The sequence below is a fragment of the Cyrtonyx montezumae genome, unplaced genomic scaffold (genome assembly GCF_038088225.1).
Source record: "Cyrtonyx montezumae isolate F1298 unplaced genomic scaffold, pur_monq_1.0 scaffold_8, whole genome shotgun sequence".
NCBI classification, from domain to species: domain Eukaryota; kingdom Metazoa; phylum Chordata; class Aves; order Galliformes; family Odontophoridae; genus Cyrtonyx; species Cyrtonyx montezumae.
In genome coordinates this window covers 110523408-110548479 of record NW_027072089.1, presented here as the reverse complement: position 1 = coordinate 110548479, position 25072 = coordinate 110523408, and the positions used below count along the sequence as shown (strand labels likewise).

At 41.2% G+C, this 25072-nt stretch overlaps 1 protein-coding gene across 1 annotated transcript in view; it reads left to right on the top strand.

Annotated features, from left to right (window-relative positions):
- The first annotated feature begins 1953 nt into the window (after positions 1-1953).
- CHN2 (chimerin 2) overlaps positions 1954-25072 on the top strand; it is a 156951-nt gene continuing 133832 nt past the window's right edge. Inside the window, exon 1 of the mRNA XM_065752490.1 lies at positions 1954-2329. Within this exon, the coding sequence (XP_065608562.1) occupies positions 2281-2329 (49 nt within the window). The 5' untranslated portion in view covers positions 1954-2280. The remainder of the gene's footprint in view (positions 2330-25072) is intronic.

Here is a 25072-nt window from a genome sequence, read left to right as displayed (position 1 = left end):
AAAAATGCTTTTTATGATAAAGATAGTGAAGCACTGGAACAGGCTGCCCAGAGAGGTGGTGGATGCCCTCAACTTGGAGAAATTGAAGGTCATACTGGACAGGGCTCTGAGCAACCTGATTTAGTTTTAGGTGTCCCTGTCCATTGCAGGGACTAGGTGACCTTTAAGTGTCCCTTCCAATTCAAATGATTCTATGATTCTGTTTTGTTAAAAGCAATATATTTCATGCATTTCATATGACAGTTTTTTGATTGTTGCTAGAGAGATGTTAGGGCAAGATTAGAGATAGAAAAATGGATTGTGCAGAGACAGATAATATTGGAAAGACATAGCAGGAGGAGTAGAAAAAATAATTAAGCAGTGAATACATCCTCAAAACATGATGTACTCTGTGAGTGGACAATTTACTGTTACAATCTTGACATTACATAGCATACTACAATATTTTGATACACCTGGGGTATCAGCCTACTTTTATGACCTAATCCAGAAGATAAAAGAACTTTCTGCCTTTCACATTTTGTTCTCAGCACTTAATCTTTAAAACACGTGATACAAAATAGTTGGCCAAAGACCAAAAAGCAGTGACACGCCTGTAGTGTTTTTATGTGTGTCTAACAGTAATTTACAGATTAATAAGAGTTAGCTTTAAAGCCAGCTGCAAAGGTTGCTGCTCCTCGTACGGAGTGAATTGCCATTACAACAGAAAGCCTGGCAAGGCGAGCTGCACCAGCCGCGTACACGAGGCTCCCGCGGGACTCGCGATGGGGTCAGAACCCCGCGCCGCGGCCCGCCGCCGCTCCGGGGATGGCGGGCACTAGCGCCGCAACGGCCGCTAGAGGGGGTACCGACACTTTTTTCCCAAGGAGTGCGAGACCTGGTGCAGGGTGCGGCGATCCCGGGCTGCGTTTTGGGGAGGGGAGGACGGGAAACGGCTGGATGCTGGTTATAAAGAGGGCACGCAGTTTACGCGATGTTTTGGAAAGCTGTGCGGATGAGTGCGAAGGGCTTAGCTCGCACGAGAAACTTTAATGCAATTCCCTGCTCATCCCGAAGTAACTTTATTTTATAGTCTCTATGTTATGAAACATGGAAGGCTTTCATAAATCACCATCAAGGCAAATGGGTTACAGCCTTCTACAGATCCCATGCCAGCAAGGCTCTCCATTCTGTCTGGCTTTTGACAGTCGCGTGACAGCTGACCACCTTCCCTTTGCCTTCTCACCCTCATTTAATAAAATGAGATTGAAATACTGGCTGTCCATAAAGTGCTGCGAGGAGCCATATCCAGCAGCCAACATAGAGGAGCTTTCAGCTGATGGTTTCTTGGCTCTCCTTCTTTCGCAGCTGCCCATTAAGATGCCGCAGGGCAGCAACCCAGGCCACGCAGCAGGACTGGCAGGCAGTGCCCCTCTGTGAGTCCGTGCCACAACCACAGGCCAGCACCGCTGAGCACAGAGAGCCTGGGAGCAGAACGGTGTAGGCTTCTATTTTAAGGAAGCCAGGTGGGAAGAAAAAGAAATAAAGAGAAAAGGAAACATAAAAAAGAGAAAAAAAGGAGGGGAAGGAAAAGATAAAAAGGGAAGAAAAGTGAGGGTAAGAGGTGCCAGGCGGAGCAGGGAAAAGCAGCAAGGAGCCAGCGGTGAGAAGAGGCAGACAAAGGGCTGATGCAAGCCCTGCACCAGGTGCGCAGCCCCGCGGCCGGGGGATCGAGCGCTCAACAGGCTCCGGGCAGCGGCACGTGGCAGGAGCCGCGCTCTCCTCCAGCCCGGCGCTGGGAAGGTGCTCAGCGCGACCACCGGGGCTCGCCGGCGAGGTTCGACCCCCGCCCGCGGCCCCGGGGGCCGGCAGCTCCGCCGCCTCCTTTGTGTGCGCGGGGGGAGCGGCAGCGGTGCCCCCGCCGGGCTGTCAGCGCTGCCCGCCAGGAGGCGGGGAAGGGAAGGGACGGGAAGGGAAAGGAGGAGGGGAGGGAAGGCGCGGGTAGGGCGGCTCTCCCGTCCCCGCCGCAAGGTAAGCCCAGCTTCCCTGGCGGAGAGAGGCGCTGGGAGCGCAGCTGCCCCTTCCCCGACCCGCCGAGCGGCTTTGCCCAGCCCCTCGGCGCGGCCGGCAGCTGTGCGGAGCCGGAGCCCCGCTCCCCGTAGGCGCCGGAGGAAACCGAGCGCGGGCTGCGGCGGCGGCTGGGCGCTGCGTGGCTCCGGCACTTGGCCATGGGCTGGCAGCAGCCGGACAGCAGCGGCAGCCGACGCGGGGCTCGCAGCTAAGGGGTGAGGAGGAGGGACCATGGCAGCATCCAGCAACTCCAGTCTGTCCGGCTCGTCGGTTTCCTCCGGTAAGTTTCTCCTAGAATTTCTCCCTTCCCTCCATTTTTAGCGGAGAGCTACCTGTCCGCAGCGCCTCGCCGTCCCGCCTGCCCGGTGCGGTGCCCCCTATGCCCGTGATCGGTGCCCCTCCCGGGGGGGGTCGGGTTCGCCTCCTCCCCGCTCTGCCTTTGTGCGGGGCGGTGGAGCCCCTTGCAGAGCTCCCGCAGTGGGAGCAGCCGCCCCCGGCGGGCACAGGGCGAGTCCCGCGGCTCACACCGGCACCGCGTTAGCGGCCGTTGCTCCCGGTGCGACCCGTGCTCAGCGGCTGTTGTGCGACTGTCCTTCCGCCAGCGCTGCGGAGCTGCGGGAAACGAGAAAAGTTGCGGTAGTGAGCGAGGCAGCCTGAAACTGAAAGCGCTGATACAGTAGTACTGTCGTCTGTTTATACTCTCCTTGGGTTATTTTAATACATAAGTGATAGTAGACCAAAGAAATTGGCAGAGTGGTATCCTGGCGCATATCGGGCTGAGGAAGTAAATAGGAGGATGAACAACTTTGGGGGTTCAAAGGACTTGTGACTCAGTGTTTTATTGGAGGTGCCAGACTGAGAATTTCTAAGAGTTCTTTTTAAGAGCAGCAATATGTGCTGTGAAAAGCCGACGAGCTCCTTTGACTATCAATACAACCACAGAATAAAAACATATATATGTAACAGGCAGTGAACGACTATTTCTTTTAAAGATGGTATATGGCTTGCACAACTTACTGCATGTGTCACTGTTCCAGGATGCGCCACTTACTGCCAGATCCAAAGAAAGAACTGGCTACTTAAAACAACTATTTATTCCAGCCCTTTTAATAGAAAACACAAACACTGCAAGCTCTGATTGCCTTAACTAGAAAGCACCTAAACAAAGTAGCATGAGAAATTGTGTTGTGTTCATGTTCATGATGCAAGAATTGTAGGACTGGAATAAAAACAAGAAAGAGTCAACCCAATGCAACAGCCTACCAGTTAAGAATCATGTTCCCATGTGCTTCCTTGCTCCTTGGAGTCCTTGCTCCATGAATGCAGGTCTTCTTATGTTCTGTTCCAGCCCATGAGAACAGTGCATAGAGCACACTCCTGTATCATAGAATCTCTATAAGGTTGGAAAAGATCAGTAAGATCATCTGGTCCAACGCTTGACCTGTCACCACTGTGAATCCCTCTGGCTGTAGACTCTGAATTCAGACTCTGTCTGACATTGAGCCCTCGCAATCCAGGTTCAAATGCCTGAACCACAGATAGCAGTGGAAATTTGAACACATCCTTGGTTTTGCATTTGATATGGGTGGCTCTAGGTGGCTTCTCTTTTATTGGGTGGCTCTAGGTGGCTTCTCTTTTAATAGGTGACTCCTGCCCCAAACTTAGCGTCCAGCCTGGGAGATGAGCTCTGGGCTTTAGGTGCACACTCTTGAAAGGTTGGTGTTTGTCAGTGCAGTGCTGTGTATGAAGCCCTTTGCTGCAGCCTTCAGCATTCTGTGGTCTAGCTTTTATGTAATTTTTGCAAGGCCTTGGCCCATACTTGGGGCTCTTAGATGCCACAGTGATAAAACTAATAAATATTGTCAAGTGCTTCATGAAACAGTGGAGTGCATTTCACTTTCATACTTCACAACCTTGAAGTACTTTTTGTTTTCTGCAGTGTGTTCAGTCTGTTTTTTTTCTATGCACATGCTAATCAGAAGTTAAATTTGCTGCAGCATGCTGAAGTTTCCAATATTAGCAAACTTGCCATATCTGAATGTGTGCAGCTGTATTTTGCCTGTCTGCGGTTTCAGTTCTCAGAACTCAGCAAGTCTGAGAGCATACTTTTTTACATAATATAACCAAACTGTCTTGCTTTTAAATTTAATTTGTTAGAATTTATGTGTATGTTTAATTTAGCAGTACGAAGACTTCCAAATGACATAATTATTTCTACTCAGCAGAAAAGGGAAGATTATAGTATCACACAATATTTTACTAATAGAAGCGAAGTTCATTGCTGATAGCAGAACACCAGGCTACAGGAGTTCACCACTGAGTTGATGCTTGGCCTTTGTCAAACTGCATAACATGCTTTTGGATCATTTTTCCATCTCTGGGAGCTGTGTCCATCTTACACAGAACTTCTGAAGTCAAATTAAAGCATTGCTCGGATGAAACTTCCAGGTCTTGCAGTGCATTGGACAGCTTAGAGCCACCATGCCCAGAGATGTTCAAGGGTAGATGTGGCACTGAGGGACACTGTTAGTGGATGTGGGTGATGGGTTAGTGGTTGAATTAAATGGTCTTAGTGGTCTGTTCCAACCTTGATGATTTTATGTTTCTGTGAACTACCCTATTTGTAAATGAAGTTTTAGCTTCAGGAAGACATGTTTTTTTGTTTGATTGTTTTTCAAAGATTCATTTACAAGCATTCCAAGAAGAAACAGAACTGTTCTTGAGAGTACATCATTCAAATTTGAAACCGTTCTCTGTGTCTACTCTTGTTTTGAGGTAACAACAGATATCCAGAGTGTAGTGTCTGTAAGACCCAAATATGTGGTTATTTTTGAGCACTATGATGTTATACTTAATGAGTTTTCTGTAATTTCTTTTTGGAATTTGTGATGGTAGTAGCTGGGGGAAGTATACGAATACACCTTGAGCTGTTTGACAGCCAGATTCCAGTCATTTCAGTATGGTGTGGTATTGAGTATTTTCAGGTTCTAACTGCTCAGATAAAAATTTTGGTTGGTCTGTAATATGTGTATGGATAGACAAGGGTTAGCCAGAATCTGTCCTCTAAGGAGTACAAGGATTTATTGACTGATTGATAATAGGAGAAATTAGTGTTTGAATGGCAGATGGAAGAAGACACCCCTTTAAATAAGTGAATGGAAATTCCTGTCTCTAACCTATCTTTCTTAAAATACAGACAGTTCTCCTTCCTTAGTCACATCTTCATTGTACTGGTGAGCACAGCTGTGTTGTAGGAACAAAGTGGTCACACTAAGGCTGGGGGGAGAGGGGGAGGGGGAGGGGGAGAAGGCAGTTCATTAACGATACTTCTGAAGCCTGAGAATTTGTTGCTGCTAGTGCCCATTTGCCTCATTGCAGTTCTATTTTGATTCCTGCCTATTCATGTCAGTGAGGATGTTGAACAAGTGAAATGCTAAACAATTCAAAAATCTTTTACGTGAGAAAGCTGCCCAAGGATTGTGTAAATATTTTGCCAGCCCTCTTACAATCTGTAAATGTGCAAGTGGGAATTAGAGCCTTCATTTCAACTTGTGCCTGTGTAAGATCAGAAGTGAGTTCTGTCCTGGAGCACTCTGTGGTGGCATGGCAGGGTGAGTCATTGTAACTGTACAGATAGGGAGCTGACACACATGGAGAGCTGTGAGGTATAAACTAATGCTAATGCAGGGATTAGTGCTTAACAGTCCGTTGCTTCTCTGCTTTCACAGCTTAAGGACCTGTCCCTTCTTCAGAGCTGTTGTCTTTAGTGCTGGTTCCAACAGCTACCATAAGGATGCTAATCACAGGTTGGGCAGTGCTAGATTCTTCTTGTGGGCCCCATGTGACCTGAGTCTGACAGATTTTGTTCAGTAAGCTTGCACTTAGGGGCTGCAAAATCTACAGGAGTGAGCAGGGACACTTGTGCTGCATTTCTACATATAACTCTGCTTTTGGAAGCAAAACATAAGCTACTTGTCTGTAAACAGTTGTGTTTGAATGTGGCTGAGAGATAAAAGGCTATACTATGCAGAGAGAAGAAGGTGGATCTGCAAAGCACTTAAATTTTCTTCTTTGGACCTTGGGTAAATCTGCAGAGCAAATGAAGTGCTGAAATTATAATTATGTCCCCTGGGAATTCCATTTAACTTTCCCATAATCTCTTCTATAGTGAATACCCAGGCATTCTGTTTGCTTCGTGCCTTGCAAGCTCCTAAATTTTGTTCTTCCCAGATGAGGTGCTGATTCAGCCACAAGTGGCATATTTTCTTGTTATCTATCCCCTAGATGACTGCATGTGTTTCTGTGCTTTCTTTCATGCTGCTTTTTGCTTAAGAGAGACCTATTCCCTTCTGCTTCCTATCTTAGAGCAGTTCATTCTGAACTTTTAAATGTTTAAAAAATTATATTTTGGAAATTTTTCTTCCTTTCCTGTCAAACAATTTACTTCTTCCACTTCATCTTCAGCTGCCCCCAGTTTCCTCTACCCAGCAGCCACATTCTGTTTGCTCATGACTGACAAACTTTGAGCTCCGCTTTCTGTAGGTTAAATTCAGACTTGGTTGAACATACCTTTGCAACTGTGTGTGCTCTGCTTTTCTGAGGAGCAAAAAAACAACCAGCATGCTTCCCAACCAGACTCCGTGCAGTTATGTTTGTGGGTGTCAGAAGTCTCAGCCTCTGCATCGTTGTGCCACATAAAGCTAACACAAAGTGACTGGTCCTTGGAGATTGGTAAAGGCCACTAAGATCATCTGGTACAGCAGTCAACCCATGACCACCATGCCTTCTAAGCCACATCCCTAGGTACCACATCTACACATTTCTTGAATCACAGCTGCCTTCAAGACTTTGAGCCCTCCTAAAAAAGAGCTTTGCTTGAAAAGCCTGCCTCCTGGTAATGGGCAGGAGGCTGAGATAACTTGGATGTCTATCAGGTAAGGGGGGTGTTAGTATCCACACTGAAGGCAAATGTGCTAAAGGAGGGCATATCATCAGGACTCAGACTGTGCCAAAACCTTTGTCTTTATAATGCAGATGTAAAAATATGTGCCGGTGAACTGAATTATCTGCGAGCTCCAAAGATAAGACTGTGGGCATTAGGGAAGCAGCGAAGGCTGAAGGGATCACTGTGCACTTTTCCATTCCCATCTGAGCCAAAGCTTCTTCACTTGCTTTGTGCACCCCTATCATTAGGCTAAATAGTGGAGTTGAAACACATTGAACACATGCTAGCAAGTTTTTTGCTGCAGGCCTGAGATAAGTTTACATGTCTTGTCTGGGGATTTTTACTTTTTGGCTGTCTGGTAATTAGCTGCTCTAATAAGATGCTGCTTCTCCCTACAAACCTTCTGTTTTTATAAATTCGGATGTAGAAGATGACTGTTACAAATTCTTCTAAAGTCACCAGTCTTTGGTGTTGTTTTTTTTTTTAATTGAAAAAAGAAACAATATTTTTCTGTCTTGAAGCTCATTGAAAAAAGACATTTATGTACCATTAAACCAGTTATCCCAAATTAATAATGAAGTTTATGGTTTGGAAACTCATTCTTGCTATAGATTGAAAAGCTACAAATTGCTTTCTCATAAATGAACAGGGATATGTTTAAAGGCAGCGTAGTTCTCAGCTATGTATTTTCACACATACTGTGCATTTTGATGATAAAAAATGGCTCAGTAAGGGAAGAAGAAAAATCTTTGATGGTTCCAGTAACTTAACAAGGTCAAAATAAAATATTAAAGGCTCATGACTCTCTGGGGGTCATGAAGGTGCTATGATGTGAAATAGGCAGATATATTGTAAAAATGAAAGTCAACATAAGCTGATTTTAATTAAGATGCTTGGAAGTGAGAAGAAATGAAATTACTATTGTACACAGATTCAGAGAGATTCTAATTGGGGAAAAAAGATTAGTAAATGAAAACAGATGTTTATTCTCAGTGATCTAAAAGAAATAGTGTAGTGAAAATTGTACATGAAAGCTATTTAAATAATGCTGCCCTTGTGCCAATAAGGTGCTGCTTTTGATTTTTATAAGGGCAATAAGAGTGGTGTTTTTTTTCTTTTTCCTGTTCGTCATATGGATCTTCCCCTAGCCAGGGTGTTCTTGCTCTAAATTAAAGCTGAAGTCTTTTGTATTTGATGATTATAAAGAACTCTCCATTCTTATTAAAAATAATGAAAATTCAAAAGGGAAAAATGGCAAATTACCCCATCCTGATGTAATGATTGTTACAACATTCAGCTACTGAATGCATAAGCTGTGAATGCTAAGAATGAAACGTACTGGAAACAGGTATCATACATCCCTACTTCACCATTTAGCTTATATCTACATGTGATGAAGCAGAATTCTTATTTTTCTTAGAGATCTGCTCTTCTCAGAGGCAGGATCAAGGGAACATTCTTCCATGCTGTCATTATGATAACCTTTCTGGATACCAGTTCAGTTGACTATTCCTTGCCGTCTGTTTGATGGTTTTAAGAAGGCTTAGCTATGCCAAATGCTGAGCAACGATAGGAAGGAATATTTGACATTGCATACAATCTTCCTCTATGGCTGTGCCCATCATGTTTTACAAAGCAATTTTCATATTATAATCAGTTTTCTATTACAGTGCATAGGTGGTTTTTTTAACGTGTTTTAGACAAAGAAATAACTTTTTATGTGTGTCACTATGTTTACATACAACTGAGGCATACCTTTGGCTAAAGGGTGGCCATGGCAGCATTTGCCTCACTGAGTGCTGGCAGAAAGTGTTCCCATGCTGTGGACCAGTCTGTTGTCACTTGCTCTTCTCTCCCACAAAAGGAATACATACTTGGGAGATTAAATATTTGGAGAAGCGTGTGTTAAGGAATGGCACATTAATATTGCATGAAGGAGCTTTTGTTGCAGGGAAATGTACCAGGATTTATACAAGAGGAAATAAATCAGTAGTCCCATGTATCACATTCTTCACAGGTGTAGTCACAGTTTGTCTAAGAATTATGCACAGTAGCTAGTGTAAATGTATACTTTTAGCTGCTGTGCCTAATAACCCATTGCTGTCTTTTTCTGACCTTTGATTATGAGAATGTAAATTTGAGTTTTATATTTGAAGGCAGTTATTACAAACTATGAATCATGCACAATTCAGCAATAATAGTTTCATCATCACCCTGTTATACTTAGCAATAGTCCAAATCCCTGGGCTGGGGATGAGTGTAGTCCTGGTACAAGGAAACCGACGCTGCCGACAACGCCCTTGTAACATTGATGGACTTTGAAGCTTGCCAGTGAATGTTGAAACTTGGCAGCGTGGTCTCATGCATTTGTTGAAGTAAGAATAGGTTAAAGGGCTTTTAAAATGAAGAAGATTGCATGAGTATCCCTTTGCTTCTGTTGTTATTGATCAAGATCATCACAAAACAATTAGTTCAGTAAATGAGACATCTGTTCTGAGGATATCTTTATCAGTCAGTCTGATTCTCTGGAGATGATGTACTCTTGGTTAGAGTACTGTTTCTGATAGTCTGGAAGGTACTAGGTGGGCCATTTTGTGTCATCACTGATTCAGATGTTGCCTATTGTGACCCAGTGTCAAGTCACATTTCTGAATTGCTTATGAGCTTGTCATGGTACTGTTCCTCTCCTTCCTTCTGATCTTCTTTATCACTGTTTCAACATTGCTGTTAGCTTAAAAAAATGTTATTAAGTGTGTTTGTGATGTTATGCTTTTTTATTTCTTCGAAGGAGAAAATTGAATGCTAGAGTTGGAGAACTTTGTAAATGAGATTCAGCTTGCTGAGCAGATGTTTAATTACTACAAATTTGTCTTATCATGACAGATCAATTGGTTAAATGTTTGGTTTCGTTTTGTGGCAAGAAAGAAAAATGAAAAGCACATCATGTACGTGCGTGCTGGGAAAGGCCATCGCAAAGGCAGACAGAAGTTCTTACAGTATGTGGTTCTGTGCCAACAATGTGCTGGAGGGATTATGCATGATCAAAAGCAAAAGAAGTCTGACAGCTCTTTAAGCGTTAAGTTTCCCATCAAAAGACGTGGAATCTGCTCTGTAATATTTTTCTACTGTGTAAAGCAGTTACTGAATCCACCTTAATTCCCCAATAACCTAGAGCAGCATGCTCCAAAGCAATGAGAAGGTGAGGGGATCCTGAGCAGCCCAAGCAAACCCTGTTTTCAGCTTTTCAAGGAGCCAGGTTGCTGTTAAAGGCTCAAGTGCTGCCTCGCTGCATGAGATGTATTTAACCCTGCCTTTTGGGGTGGCTAGTCCTGCTTCACTTTGGGAAAAGATGTGCAGAGTGGATCCTGAGGAATCTTGAATGTCATCTCAGGTTGAATGTGGGACAGGTAGTTTCCTCGTACTGTATGTGAGCATGTGTAGGTCAATAGTAAGTGTCCAAGCTATCAGCTGGGAGTTTGGGAATAGATACTGCTTAGCGTAAAGGCATATACAAACCATGAAACTCTCTGACACATAAATATCAGAGATAATAGTGGCTGATTTGGGCCTTTAGGATGTTTAGTGAAATTTACAGGCCATCCATCCAGTGCTCTTAAACACAATAGTATCACCTCTGTCTACTGTTTCTGAACAAATTCTGGGCAAACAGCCCTGATGAGGTATATCACTATATAGCTACTGTATCCTTTTTCTTTAGGTATCCATTGATAGTCACTGTGGGAGATGATTTACCCATCTGACCTGCTGTTGCTATTTTTACATATAGATGTGAAAATGCTGAGTCAGCATCCTGTGACTTCTAGGTCATGCTTGCCACAGCCAAGAGCTCCTAGAAGATAGCAGAAATTTGGAGGTGGAGATATGGTATGCTGACATTCCATGTTTTGAGTTTAAAACAAATCCACACCTATGTTGCAAAGAAATCTGATGGGAAAATCTTATTAACAATGTGCTGTTTAGAACAGCATATAGTTAGTGGCACAAGGAGCATTCATCTCTTTCTGCCTTGTCAGTTCGGAGTATATCAGGGGAAAAGTCGCTTAAATTTTTTGTGCAGCCATTTCAGCATTCTTCATGTAGTGCACAAAAATCAAATAATCAGATGTATCTAAAACTCTGCTTATTTTGAGCGAAAAGCTTTTTACTTCCTCTCCTTTGCTTTATGAGCATACAGCTCTGCTGGATTTATGATCCAGCTGAAGTTTGATCACGTTCCTTTATTTTTGATTCATATGCTAAGACTAATAATTAATGAACTTTTAAGAGCTAGAGCAGAGTTTTTCATATAAAATTCCAAGATTTAGGGCTGTACAAAAAAAAAAAAAAAAAAAACCTGACTATTGTAATAAAAAGTTGCGTAAAATCCAGGATTTTTTTAGTGTAGTACATAGAAGAGTCATAAGGCTGAATTAATTGTTTGTGAAAGATTTTGTTTTTCAAATGAAAATCCTTTTATCAGCACAAGGTATTCAGTCCTGACCCTTCAAGCTGCTTGGTACCTTCTGTTCCCACTGCACTGTGGTAGTAAATCAGCAGCTTGCAGAACTGGGTGGTTGCTTCTTTGAGTCTTTTGATGTAGTTCCCATTAAAGCAGCATCTGCTGTTATGATGGGGCAAATTACGATAGACTACATAGAAAATTTCTCCTCCTCCAAGTGCTGGTGTGTAATATATTTAATATCTGGTGCATTTGCATCATATATGTGGAACATGTCATTTCACTGATGATGACTTTCCAAGGATTAGGTACAAGATTTAAATCACACATAATTTGTTTAAGTACCTGTTTCATGAGCGAGTATGCTCTCCATAACTCCTGATCTTCTGCCAGGCAACCAAGATGATGGACAGCTTTTGGCATCATGCTGTGATAGTTCTGTATTTCTTTTATTTTGTAATCAGAAGCATGCAGTTAGGTTGTTCTGTCTTGATGAAACTGTTTACAGAGAGAGTATTGAACTCTTTGATGTCTTAACAAAACGGGAAGACAAATTTCAATTCTCAGCTTCCTCAGACCATGCTAATTTGAGTCTGATATATCTGTGTGTGTTGAAAATCGTGCTTAAGTTTTGACAGTAACAATGAGTGATGACTTAAATAGGAGTGGCTGCCATGGATGAAACATCGTTTCTCCTGGCTGAGCACTTGGGTCTTTGAGACGAGTTAAAGCTGTGGACTCAGTGATGGACAAGTATACTTTTTTCTCCTCTTGCATTGTGACACTGCCAACAGTACTAAATACACAAGACCCCTAGAAATAAAACTGATGGATTGGAGAGGTACTGAAGTCTGACTGGTTAGAATTGATGAAATTATGCAGACAAGAAAATGAGATGTTTTTATTTAGCTTGTGTAGAGAGAAGAGTATGGATTTTTGGATTATCTTTACGAAATGGACTGTTATGACCATGGCACTGAACAGAGGTGGAAATCTTTAGGGTTTTAATATGGAAAGTCTTGGAATCTTGATATCAGATGGGTACATCTCAGCACATGTGAGAAACATGAGGTGCACTGATAGTGTGTTACCAAATGTTAGGTGTTGTTAGCCTATGTTGGGTTCAGCTTGAAGTTTCTGAGTGAGCACACAGAGGGGATCTAAGGCATATCTGAAAGCATCACACATTGATTGTGGAAAAACTGGATAAGTTTCTTTTTTTTCTGTGACTGAGCCAACAACTGATGCTCAAAGTGAGGAAGCCTCCTATGCAACAGTAACATTAGGTGCATATGTGATACAATGTGCTTTCAAGAGCAGGAGGGCTAAGATTTGTATTGAACTCCGAGAGCTGCATTTCCATCAATGCAGAAGCTGGTGCGATAGCCACAGTGGCTTCCTGTGTTGCATTTTGAGTGTGTGTTTTGTTTTGTTTTTTTTTTTCCTGTGGTTTGAAAAAGTGTTAACAACACAAAAGGAAGAAGTTCTCTGTGCATGCTGTTGGGTAGTGCTACATCACATTGCAAAGCAATTGTTATATTTCCTTTTGGAAGTGATAGATTACTTGATTCAATAAGCCCCAAGGAAAAAAAAATCTCTTCCCAAATCCATTAAATTGCTTCGTGCTATTGATTTTTAAAATAAACTTTAGAGAAAAATAAAGTTTAAGTGCAACCATGAAGGGTTAAAGGTATTATTTTTAATGATTAATATTACAGTAAAGTTTTGAGCTCTGGAATCTCAAGAAATATACACACACTGTGTGATTTTTGCTGGAGCTACAAAATTTGGCAGATGTTTACAGTTTATATATGGGTTTATTTGCACATTAAAGTTATTTCAACATAAGATTTTAAGAGTTATAATGAAATAAAGTGGTCAAAGATGGAAGTATTCTGGAATAGATATTGCCGAGCAGTATTCTGTTAAACTATTGTATGTAGAGCATTGACTTGAAAGGAGCTGTGTGAAAGGTGTAGAAATACAGCATTAATTATACTCATTTGTCAAGTAACACAAAGCTTCCTGTTTCTTCTTTTTGCCTTTCTACTGGATCTGTTCTTGAAAGCTGGTTGCTCCTTCTTTTCAGAGGCAGAATGCATTTCTGTCATCAGAAACTTAAAACTGAATCTTTTACTTTCAAGGTTTTTACCCTTCTATTTAGTTTGGTGTTGTTTAGTACAGAAACTGATTGCTTGGTGTTTAAATGAAGAAAATAAGGAAGTAGATAAAATAGCATGAAGATGGAGTGACTCATGTCAGCAAAACTTTTCGGAACAGAATAGGCTGTTACTAGTTAGAAATATTCCTGTCATGCATGTGAGAAGTGCAGTCAGGACTGGAGGTCTACCTTCCTGAATGTTGTTCAATAAGCTGTTGTAATTAGCTTTTTCATTTTTGCTGAGATGTAATGGGACCACGACCTTTCCACACAAGCAGGTTGGTGATTATAGAAACGTAGAATAGATTACAGTTTGGGGCCCAACATTTTATAACTTGAATGCTAGGAGCATAAGCATAGTGAGTGTGAATTACAGTCAGAAGGGTGAAGAATTGACAGTGTTACTAATTACATGTATCAAGTACGTGTGTGTGTGTGTGTGTGCAGGTTTAAGAAATCAGCTGCGGGGATATTTAGGAAAATATCAGGAATCTGTCCCACATTCCCACTGCCCGTTTCTTCTTTAATTCTGCTAGCTAAGAAGGAGGCACATTGTCTTCAAAGAACTGCTACAGAGGGCTTTGAATTATGAAAGCTTTTTCTGTCTTGTATTTGTTTAACTTCCTTTGATCTCTTTTGGTTTGATGAGTACGTGTCATCACTTGGCATTGCAATTGCTTCCTCTTGTACAGTTATGACAGTAATAAATATATTCACTGAAGGGTGTAATTTAAAATTTGTGTTATGCACAGTTATTGGCAAGTGCTGTAGCCTAAGTGGTGAAAATGAGGGGGAATCTGGTTCGGTTTGAGTTATTTTAAAATAATTGATCAGTCTTATCAATATGCATAATAAGCTTATCAAAACGGACTTCTCAAAAATTAAAGATGAAAAAACTCAATATAAAATGATTCTAAGTGTAATTGAGTAGTGTAATTTACTTTCCCTTTACAGGAAAAGGCTTTCAGCTTCACCTCTTAAGCAGTTTTAGAGAACTGCACACTGACTCCTGGAAGCTGTGTATTGATTGAAAGCTTCCAGTGTCTAGGAAACAGGAGTGTTTCTTAGACTTGAATTTGTCCGAAAGTGGTGTGTTTTACAGAAAGTTTGTCACTCTCTAAGGTGTGTAAGAAATACATTAACTTCATGAGTACTGGATGTACTAGTCTTATGTAATTTATGTTAAGAGTTTGTAATCAGCAAGTTTTAAATAATAAAAAAAAAAAAACAGAACTGTTTTGCATTGTTCTATAAATCCTTAACAAAGCACCTGTTTCATAACTGGGGGAAAACATGGGAAGAAAAATGAAACCATTCAGCTACTGCCAGGGGCTAACACTAAAATCAACATGGAGTGAAAAACAACAACAAAAATGATTTTCCCGTGAATATTCATAATTCATTAGACACCACCTCGTTGGAGCTTATAAGAGGTTTTTGCCCATGTTAGGGACGTATTTCAATTTTTTTTTTCCTTACTATAATTTCTTATTTTGTTTGGTAAAATGAAGTGTCACAAATGTGTCTTTTCCATTGCGGTTCCCTTTGTGAAAGTAGTTTAGGACATGCTTTGTCCCACTACAGTTTAATTATATTTCTTTTTGCTTTTCCCTCCTTTCTTTGCTTTCCCTCCTTCTGCTTGTACATCTATGCCACATTCAGGTTTGGGGTTAGGATGGAATTGTCCTTAAAGCAGTGAAGTGGCTCCAACTGAAATCAGTTCTTGGAACAGTGTAATCCTGCATTTGTGTTCCAACAGTTCCTTAGTCTTTTATCAGCTTCCCCATCCTTGATGATCAGACTCTTCCCTAGGAAGCATTTCAGAACAGATTTTATCATTGCTACATACTTGAAGAAGTTGATGCTGTTAGTTTCTGAGGCTGTTGAGTACCATTTGGAGTAGCAGCTGCTGAGGTAATAATTTGGAAGTGTCCCCTGTCACCCTTGCAAGGAGAAACACTGTGGGCGGACAAAACCCTTCTAAAGTATCAATGATATGCATGTCTGGAAGCATTTGCATATTTTATTTTAACAGTTTTTTTTTTTCCACCATGAATGTATTTATCTTGCTTGCAGATACTGAGGCTGATTGATGTTGAGCAGAAATGACTTCAGAATTTTTTGTACATCTAAACATCAATAAGCAGATGAATAAGGGCATTTTCTTCCTGATTATCTGCCAGGTTGTGATAAACTTAAAGAAATGTGATCTTATGGGTTATCTCTGTAGTCAGCTCAGTTTACTGTACCCTGTGATTTATCCGAGCCTGCAGTCCGTGTAATGGGAGATGTCAGCTCTCATTTGAGGGACCTGAAAAAGAGAACGAGAAGCTCACCTTCAGGCTTGCACCAGCTTTCTGAAGTACTGAGAAGGAAGAGTCTTGTAGGGAGGTTACTACTTAAAACCAAACCAAATGTTAGGCTAAATTTTCAAGCTTTTACAAAAGCTGTTGACTTGCCTAAAACATCAGATTATCCATGTGTCTGGTAGTGCTGTTCTTTCTAATTGTTTCTGTTAATTTGACCAGTGTAGCCATCACACTACTTGGAGATTTTTTTGTCTTTCCTTTGCAGCCTTTTGTAACATTGATATAATATTATCCCTCTTCCTACCCTTAAAATAATAAGGAAATTTTAGGAGACAGTCAAAGACTGTTTCAACCCTGAGTTTCTTAGAAAGTTTTTGATAAGTACAACCTGATCTATACCAATTGTTATTGTTCAGGTGTTTGTCCTGTAAACCCCACTGAAATATCAGCATGAAGTGGATGATCCAGCCAGTCTCCCATAAGGAAATATTCTGTTGTAAGGGTTCTCTGGATTCAGTGTTCTCCATATGTAGATCTCAAAATACTTATTTTGTTCTGTGATCTTCAAGTGATCCTTTTATGCCTTGACCTTTTATTGGCTGGACTAGCAGGCTTGGCATTCAGACATGGAAAAGAGTTTGTTGTTAGATTTCATGTCTTCTGCAAGTAATTTCTCAGCCTGTCTTTTGATGTACTCTATTGTGAGTTTGCTTTGGCATTATGTATTTTTTCATTTACCCTGCAATAGTCAACTTCCTTCATTTGGACATGACTTCAGCTTTCAGAAGGACATTTTATTTTCTTCTGATAATGTCTTATACCCTGCTGTTTAGCTTTGCTGTCTTCCTTTTTTGCTTTCTCAAATGATTTTTTTTAATAGGTAGCATGTATTTGCTCTGGGCCTCTAACATCGTATCTCTGTTTACCATACAGCCTGTAAAGGTTTAACTCTCTTAGCTTCCCCATTTAGCTTCCTTTTAGCAAGATTTAATGTATCCTCTAGAGTGACTTATAAATCAGATTTCAAAGGCTTTATCAGCCCTGTCAAAATTTCCTAGTATGTGTATCAACACTACCTACTGTTACAAACCCATTAAAAATGTCCAAATTGTAAAAACCTTGTGTGAATGTGTAAGCTCATATGTCTGTTTATCATAGATAGGGAAGAGATAATAGTTTTTGACAGGAAGAATAATTTTAAATGCAGAATCTGTTTTCCATTTGTTTTTATCAGGTTGTAAACCAGCAGAAAGTGTTTCTTCAAGTGTAACTTTGCTGTCTTCAGCCTTTGCGGCTGCTTGCAGGATAGCACAAGTTCTTCTGTATGGGGAGTTCGGAAAGAGTTGTTTTGGTTTTGAGTTATTGATGTCTGGAACTGGGATTGAGATAGGTTAGTATGACAGCCTGTACAATTACAAGTCTTATTTGGAGCCAGAGCAGGCAAACCTTATACCTAGCATCTAAAGAACTCTCCAAAATGCTTTTGTCTCAACTGGATTTGTGGCTGACCCAGTAAGCAGAGAGTATCGATTAACAAAGGACCTTTGTTAAGTATGGGTCAATATGGTCAAAACAAGCTTATGACACTTAAATGCTGTTTCTTTTGTCTGCTTGTTTTTGTTTTTGTTTGTTGTTGTTGTTTTGTTTGTTTATGAAAACACTTTTTAGAGTTTCAAAAAACTTCATGGTAATTGGGTTTCATCATAACATGTGGCTGACCATCTGGTCAAGGGAATGAAAAACTGAGCAGGATTAGTTATTTTAAAATATTGCAGTAGAAGAAGGTAAAAGACGTCGCATGAGATGAAATTGAGCACACAGTGTTCTTTAAACCAAAATAGTGAAGCTTGCTTGAAGTGAGTGGTACGTACTCATAGGCTGTTGCTTTAGCAGCCTTTAATCCTGATCTGACCAGTTCAAGACGAGGAACGCACTCAGTTAACTTCTTTCTTTAAACTTCAAACGTGAGCTCCCTTTATGACAATACAATATTTTCCATGCTGTCTTTCTGAACCTTTCTTTACGTGTTTACGATTTCCAGTGTTGAACTTCACCTAAGAGCAAATTTATACTTGGACCTTGCAAGAGGAAGAAGTGGTCAGTGGAAGCGGTGAGGTCTGGAGGCAGGGCAGCCTGGCATGCCCTCACTTGAGAACCACTTCATACAGCTGTTACCCAAAGGCTTTCCAGTGTGGCATTTTCTTCACCGCCAGCTCACATTCTAAGAGGAGAGTGGGTTTGTGTCCAGTGCTCCCCTCTGGTCCCTCTTCTTGCCCCTAGTTTACAGAATCACAGAATTGTAGGGATTGAAAGGGACCTCTAGTGATCATCTAGTCCAACCACCCTCCCAAAGCAGATATGCATCTGTTCTCATTCATGCCTTTATTTTTTGTGCTTGTACTATGCCATGTCTTTAGAAGTACTAACTGCATGCACATTTTCATAGAATCATAGAATGTTTAGGGTTGGAAGGGACTTTATAGATCACCCAGTTCCAAAGGGTGGGCAGGATCCAGTTCTGTGGGCAGGGCTGTCGCCCACCAGCTCAGGCTGCCCAGGTCCCCATCCAACCTGCCGTTGAATGCCTCTAAGGATGGGGCATTTCTTCATGGGACTTCTCTGGGCAGCCTGTGCCAGTGGCTCACCACCCTCTGAGTTAAGAATTTCTTTCTAACATCTAACCTAAATTTCCCCCATTAGTTTAGCCATTCCTCCTTGTCCTATCACTGTCAGACCAGGTAAAATCACTCCTTCCCTGCTTGTAATCTCCCTTTCTAATTTTCTAATTTTGCTAACTTTCTAATTTTGCTTTGTTCCTTAGTATCTGAGGTATTCTGAGGTATCTTTGGACATTTTTTTTATTCTAGCACATCTAACCATACAGGGAGCTTTATGAGGAAGGATATTATTCAGTATTACAAGCAAAGCAAACATTTTGCTAGTTAATTCCCTATTACTAAGCTATGAGAAGCCACAAAAGCCCAAAGTTGAGTGTGTAGGTACACTTCTTAACAGGCCACTGTCAGCATCAACATTAAAATTGAATTGTCAGCCATAATGTAACACCTTTTCTAAAAGCAAATTATAACATAGTCCATGCTTACAGTATTGGCATATCGTTGGAACACTGTTTTATTAGGAGTGTGAGCTGAAATTCTGCAAAGCTATTTAGATGAAATGTGCTTATTAAACAGATAGTAATACCTTGTAACAGCAAAAGATTAAAATGAAAAGAGAGGCAGGGGAGTATACTCAGCACGAGCATTTTAGAGACCTAGTTTGTTGTTGTTTTGTTGTTGTTGCTTTTCCCCTTGTGGTGCAGTCCTTTTTTTTTTTTTTTTTTTTCCCTATCCATTTCTTGTTCCTTTGAAATAGAGAAACAGAGACTACAGCATTGTGTGACCTCTTGTATTAATTTGGATGAGTTCCAAGGAAAGTTTCTGCTGGGAGAAATAGTGCCAATTTTCAGGTTCAATATTTCATGCTACCTGGGCTATAAAGATACTGTGAGTTTCTGTGCAGCTGACAGTTTGTCTTTCCAATTTAATAGAGCTGTTACTAGCAACTGGTTAATTATTAATCCTTGAATTCAAGGCATTCTACTCCTTTTGCTTTCTGTTTCTTAATCTGAACCACCCTCTTGTCCACTCAAGATAAATAACACCTACAAAGGGTTAGTTTACCACAGGAATTTAAAAACTGCAACTTCCAGATTCTGAAGAATTAATTTATTTCATAGAAAAAATATTTTAGAAACAAAACTAATATAATTTAAGAAATGGAGAGTTTACCAGAGTCATGTCGTTTTAGGAAATGGATTCTTCTAGTTTAAGCATAGTCCATAAAGATTTATTTTTTAACATCTTAATAACTTTGTAGGTCTAAATTTTCAAATCCATTATGGTCTAAAATAACATGCCAGAATAAAATAAAGTCTATAAATTTGTGTACATTAAACACTTTGGTCCCATTCACTCTCTCAGAACAACTTATGCATCAAATAGCCATGTAGAGAATTTCAAAGATGACTCAAATGTCAATTTAAGATTTTTGAAAAGTATAAAAAATGTCTGAAAAAATAACTTTTGTGTGAATCTTTCTAGCAGGAAGTACATAGTGTTTGTGCTTAAATTTCTGGATCCTCTAAAACAGTAAAAATGCTGTGGAGAGCAGTAAAATGAAATTGACTTTGTTTTTCAGAATATTTGATCCATGCGGATGGTCAATAATATATAATAAGTGAGAAATCCAACCAGGAGCTTAAAGAGATGCTCGTTCTTACAATGAGCTCCATATGGACAGACATTTCTGCTTTTGCAGAACATCAGTGTTATCAGCAGGTCCCTACATAGACTGTGGATCAACAGCATAGAGCTGATTGCATCATCAGTTTGAAGTGACAGCATGTCCCAATTGGTTGGCTAAACATTGTGTGATATTCTTGATAATGAGGATAAAGGCCTGTAGTTATTTTGTTTCCATCAGCTGTTTCAGCTGCGTGCTTCATGGAGCCATTCTCACTGTCTTCATTTTCTGTCTGGGACTGCAAACACTTGAGTTTAGATTGAAACCACTTATTCTTAGCAGCATTTGGGGGATGGCTGGTGGACGGCCTGGGGGAGGGAGTATGACAATAAGGAATACTGTGACTGGAGGAGCATGTGAATCCTCTTTATCCTGAGTTCTCTAAACTAACCACTGCCACAGCAGTTCATTACGTTCTGCAAGAGACCCCACCTGTAATGCTCCCAGTGCTGTCCCTATCTGCCATTTCCACATCCTAGCTCCTATTTTCCCCTCTATCCTGACTTCCCGCAGCAATCCCTGGTTTCTTCTGCCTCGTCCCAAATCTGTAAGTTCGTTGTTGCAGTACTCTCTATATACCTCGGGGTTTCTTCATTGGCCAAAAGCAAGTTGGTTGCCGTGTAGTTACCCCTGCACTTACTGGCCTGGAAATGCCTGCTTTCTGTTGAGCTGAGCAGGTGGGTGTTTGCCTACAGTGGGGTTTTCCCCTTTAAGTATTCGGTAGAGTTTGAAGCATGTCTGCGGCTGAAATAGTATCAATATTAATGAATTTTCATAGAGTCATGGAATGGCTTGGTTTGTAAGGAACCTTAAAGCCCATCCAGTTCCAGCTCCCCTGTTAAGGACAGGGCTGCAACATATCAGCTCAGGCTGCCCGGGGCCCCATCCAACCTGGCCTTGAGCACCTCCAGGGATGGGGCACCCACAGCCTCCCTGGGCAGCCCGTGCCACTGCCTCACCACACTCTGAATGAAAAAATCCCCCTGACATCTAATCTAAATCTCCCCTCTTTTAGTTTAAAACTGTTCCATATTACTATCTACCTGTGTAAAAAGTTGATTTCCCTCCTTATAACTTCCCTTTAAGTACTGAAAGGCCAGAACCTTGCGTTCTCCAGGCTGAACAAGCCCAGTTCCCTCAACAATCCTTTATAGGAGAAGTGCTCCAGCCCTCTGATCATACTCATGACCCTCCTGTGGGACCTGCTCCAACAGCTCTGCATCTTTCTTATGCTGGGAGTCCCAGGCCTGGATGCAGTGCTCCAGGTGAAATCTCATGGGGCAAAACAGAGGGGGACAGTCCCCTCCCTTGCCCTGCTAACCACTCCTCTTTGGATGCAGCCCAGGATGCAGTTGGACTTCCAAACTTTCTAATTACTTAAAGCACTGAGAAGCTTCAGCTTCCTGTGACTTCAAGCCAGAATGTTTCCTTTTCTTTGTGGCTTACCCTGGCAGTAATTACAGTATCTTTAAATTATATCTATTTAGTAAAAAGATTGGATGTGAAACCCTTCCATTCATTTCCAAGGTGGATACCAGTTCAGGGGCCAGGTTAGAGACCACCTTATTTGACTGATAGTGCTAACAGCTTGTGCTCATGGAAGGCATTTAATCAGTCAGGAAATTAAAGAATATAAGAAGAGTCAGGGGTTTGACCACTGCTGCAGCAGTCTTGCAGCACAGAGCAACGTGACCAGGTCAGGAGGAGAAGTTAGGAAGCAGCCGACGTTGCAAGAGACGTTTGTAGGTTTAGGGTGCTGTAAACACTCCAGAGGAACTTGGCAGTGGTACTGGAGTCATTGCTGCCTCTGTTGTAAAATGAGTCACAAAAAGAAACATTTTGTTCATGAAATGAAACCAGCATGCTGAGTTACATCTTTTTCTAAAACCTGGCACTGTGAGCAACCTGTTGTCTTTCCACTCTATATTGGGACAGCATTGCAAATCCCAAAGAAGACATTATCATCTCCTTCTGACCTAACAACAGACTGGCATCTGAGTGGTCACTTCTTGTTCCAGCTGTTTTGTGAGCAGCTGTGATTACCATCAAAGTCGTTAGCTGTGTTTTCAGAGTTGAGAACGCATTGATTCACCCAGCGGAGGTAGCATCCACATTATTCTGTCTAGACATGCTTTTAGCTGCAGCATCTTCAAATAACAATGCTGTTTTGTAAAAAGAGAAATATGGCAGCTAGCGTCTGGGTGTAACTCTGGGAAGGGGCTGCAGAACCCTTTGATTGTGGTGGTAAAATCAGAACTAGATGGCTGACGCTAATTAATGGGCTGACACCTTCCCCTGCAGGAAAGCTGTGCTTTTAAAGTAAATACCTGCTTGTAGCATACATTTGAATGATGCATGTGGGCACTGAAGCTCCTAGTAACTCTTTTCACATACATTTCTGAATGCTTGATGATGCTTCACAAATGCAATCAAATATGACGTAATATTTTCCAGAGAGGTATTATTTATTCTGAAAAGGATTTTGCATATATTAGCTGGAGGAGTTCTTTTCTTTTTTCTTTTTCCTCTGCTTTCAGTGAAGGACTCTGTGAGTTCTCACTGTCTTCTTCCTTCTTAACCAACATATGGAAAAGCCATAATGTTGGCATGATTTTATCTCCAAGTAAGTGTGCCAGTGGACTGTTATTTTGCTGCACTGTTTAATACAGGAAACTGCTTTGTGTTCTGTCTGCAATTTCATCTTTTCTGCATGTTTGTTTTTGGATTCAGAATGCTAGAATTGACAGTTTCTTCTGCATTTTAGAATGCTTAATATAGGGGATAATTATATCATGAAATATTTCCTGCTGATCTTGTATTTTTTTAATTGTCTCCTTGGTGTATCTGTGATAAGTTTTCTGTGGCAGATATTTAAGGGAAAACTATTTTAGGAAAAGTTGCAGTTTAGAAATGCCAACTTCTTGTTTAAAGGAGTGTTCATTTGTATTTTTCTGAAATCTTGGAATTTTATACTGGTGCTAACATTAAGATCCGTCTTAGCTGTGTAACAATAAGCAAAGCTGTCAGCTAAGGTCAAATACTGATTCTCTGCTGAAGGCAGTGACAGGCAAGACGCGAAGAATGGAGTGGGATTTCCAGCTCCCACTTTGTTTCCTGGTTTACTTACTGAGCAAATTAGATCTGGGAAGTAACTGAGACCAAGTACAAAGGCTTTAAAATCCTTCTAAATAATAATAGCAACGATTTTCATAGCTTACCATAGATAAAATCCTGGCTGTGTCAAAGTCAACATTAAAAGTCCCTGGGACTTAGGCAGAGCTAGGATTTTGCAGACGGTACTGGAAGCACTGTCAGGACATTCATTGATTCCCCACTGCCCAGTCTAAGAGGTGGGCACATTTTGTTGCCTCTCACTTGCAGACCGAGGTAGCAGGATGAAATAGCTTGGTCCTGGCCTCACAGGGAGATGATAAGCACTGAAACAATCACTTGGGGTTTCACGGGGATCAGCAGTCAGTTGATGGTTGGCACTATCTTTTGCAGAGTGTTTTTACTCTGTGTCCCTGCATATTAACTTGCTGTTCAGTTCTTTGGCCTTGTTTTTGCTTGTGCAAAAAACCCACCCTTTCATTTATTGTGTATTTCTGCAGCCATTTTTTTTTTGCCTTTGTTAATTTACAGTGGTTCTATTTCTGGCCATCAGATTTCCTCTCCTCCTTTTATGGCCATAACAGAGCCCACTTGTAAATCATCCCTTGTACTGTGCTGGTTGCCTTCTTTCTGCAAAACATGAGCGACTCTGTCCTGTCACTGTTATGCACTGACATTCAGCAGATGTATTTTCATTGTCCTAGAGGTACTGTTTTCTTAACATTTTAACGTGGTTTTGTTATTGCTAGGTCCTTAACTCCTGAAAATAACTTTACTAGCCTCCGGTATCTCTTTGTAAACATAATAGATGTATTCTAATATGTGTAACTATTTCTTGAAATGTTTTCTCTTCACGTGGAAATAATCTGTACAAGCTTAATTTTTATACTGCTGCCAGTTAAAGACAATTCAATTGGGTGATATGAAATTCTTTTATCACCCCTTGTTGTATATTGTATTCTACACAAAAACTTAAATTACTGTCATAACAAAGACATTATCTGAACAATGGTGGACTAGCCGGCTATATCCAACATCTTACACTGCTATCTTTCTAAATCTCCCATTCATTTCCCCAGTCTGTTACTTGTTGTACTCGTTCCCAGCCAGTTTAATGCTGGCTTCCTTCCCCTATCAAATTAGATCTGTTGGAGTACCGTGGCATGTACTGTGATTTAATAGTCATTAACTGTTTTTCTCCGTGGACAAAGAAAGGCTAGCACATCCAAACCACAGGATCCCTCTCCTTTCTCTTCTCCCCATGTGTGACCCTGGAGCCTCAGGCTTTTCACCAGCTGGGGTCTCATCCACGTGTCTGTGATTTGGCATGGGGGTTCATCACTCAGTAAAAGAAGGTACCTCTTTCTCCCACAGCTGTGGTGAGTGATTTTGTAACAGTGTCAGATGGCTCAGGGTGAGTGGTCTGAATCGGAGTTTGAGCACAGATTTCCTTATATAAAGCACTCATCTATGTTTGGTAGCCCTTGTCGTCTTGCTTTTCACATGTACAGCAAAGTTATGCTGCAATTTGCAAGTTTAATTCTTTATAAGAAAATTATAATGTGCCAGCTTGCCAAGTACACTGTCACTTACTTTCTGCTAAGCATTACAATCAGTTTTGGCCCCAAGCTGGAACTTTGTACCCAAGTTCTACATTTTTATCTGGGACAAATCCAAAATCCAAGTAGCATCTCTCTCTGGGTTCTGGGTGGAAAACTATTGATCTTTCCCAA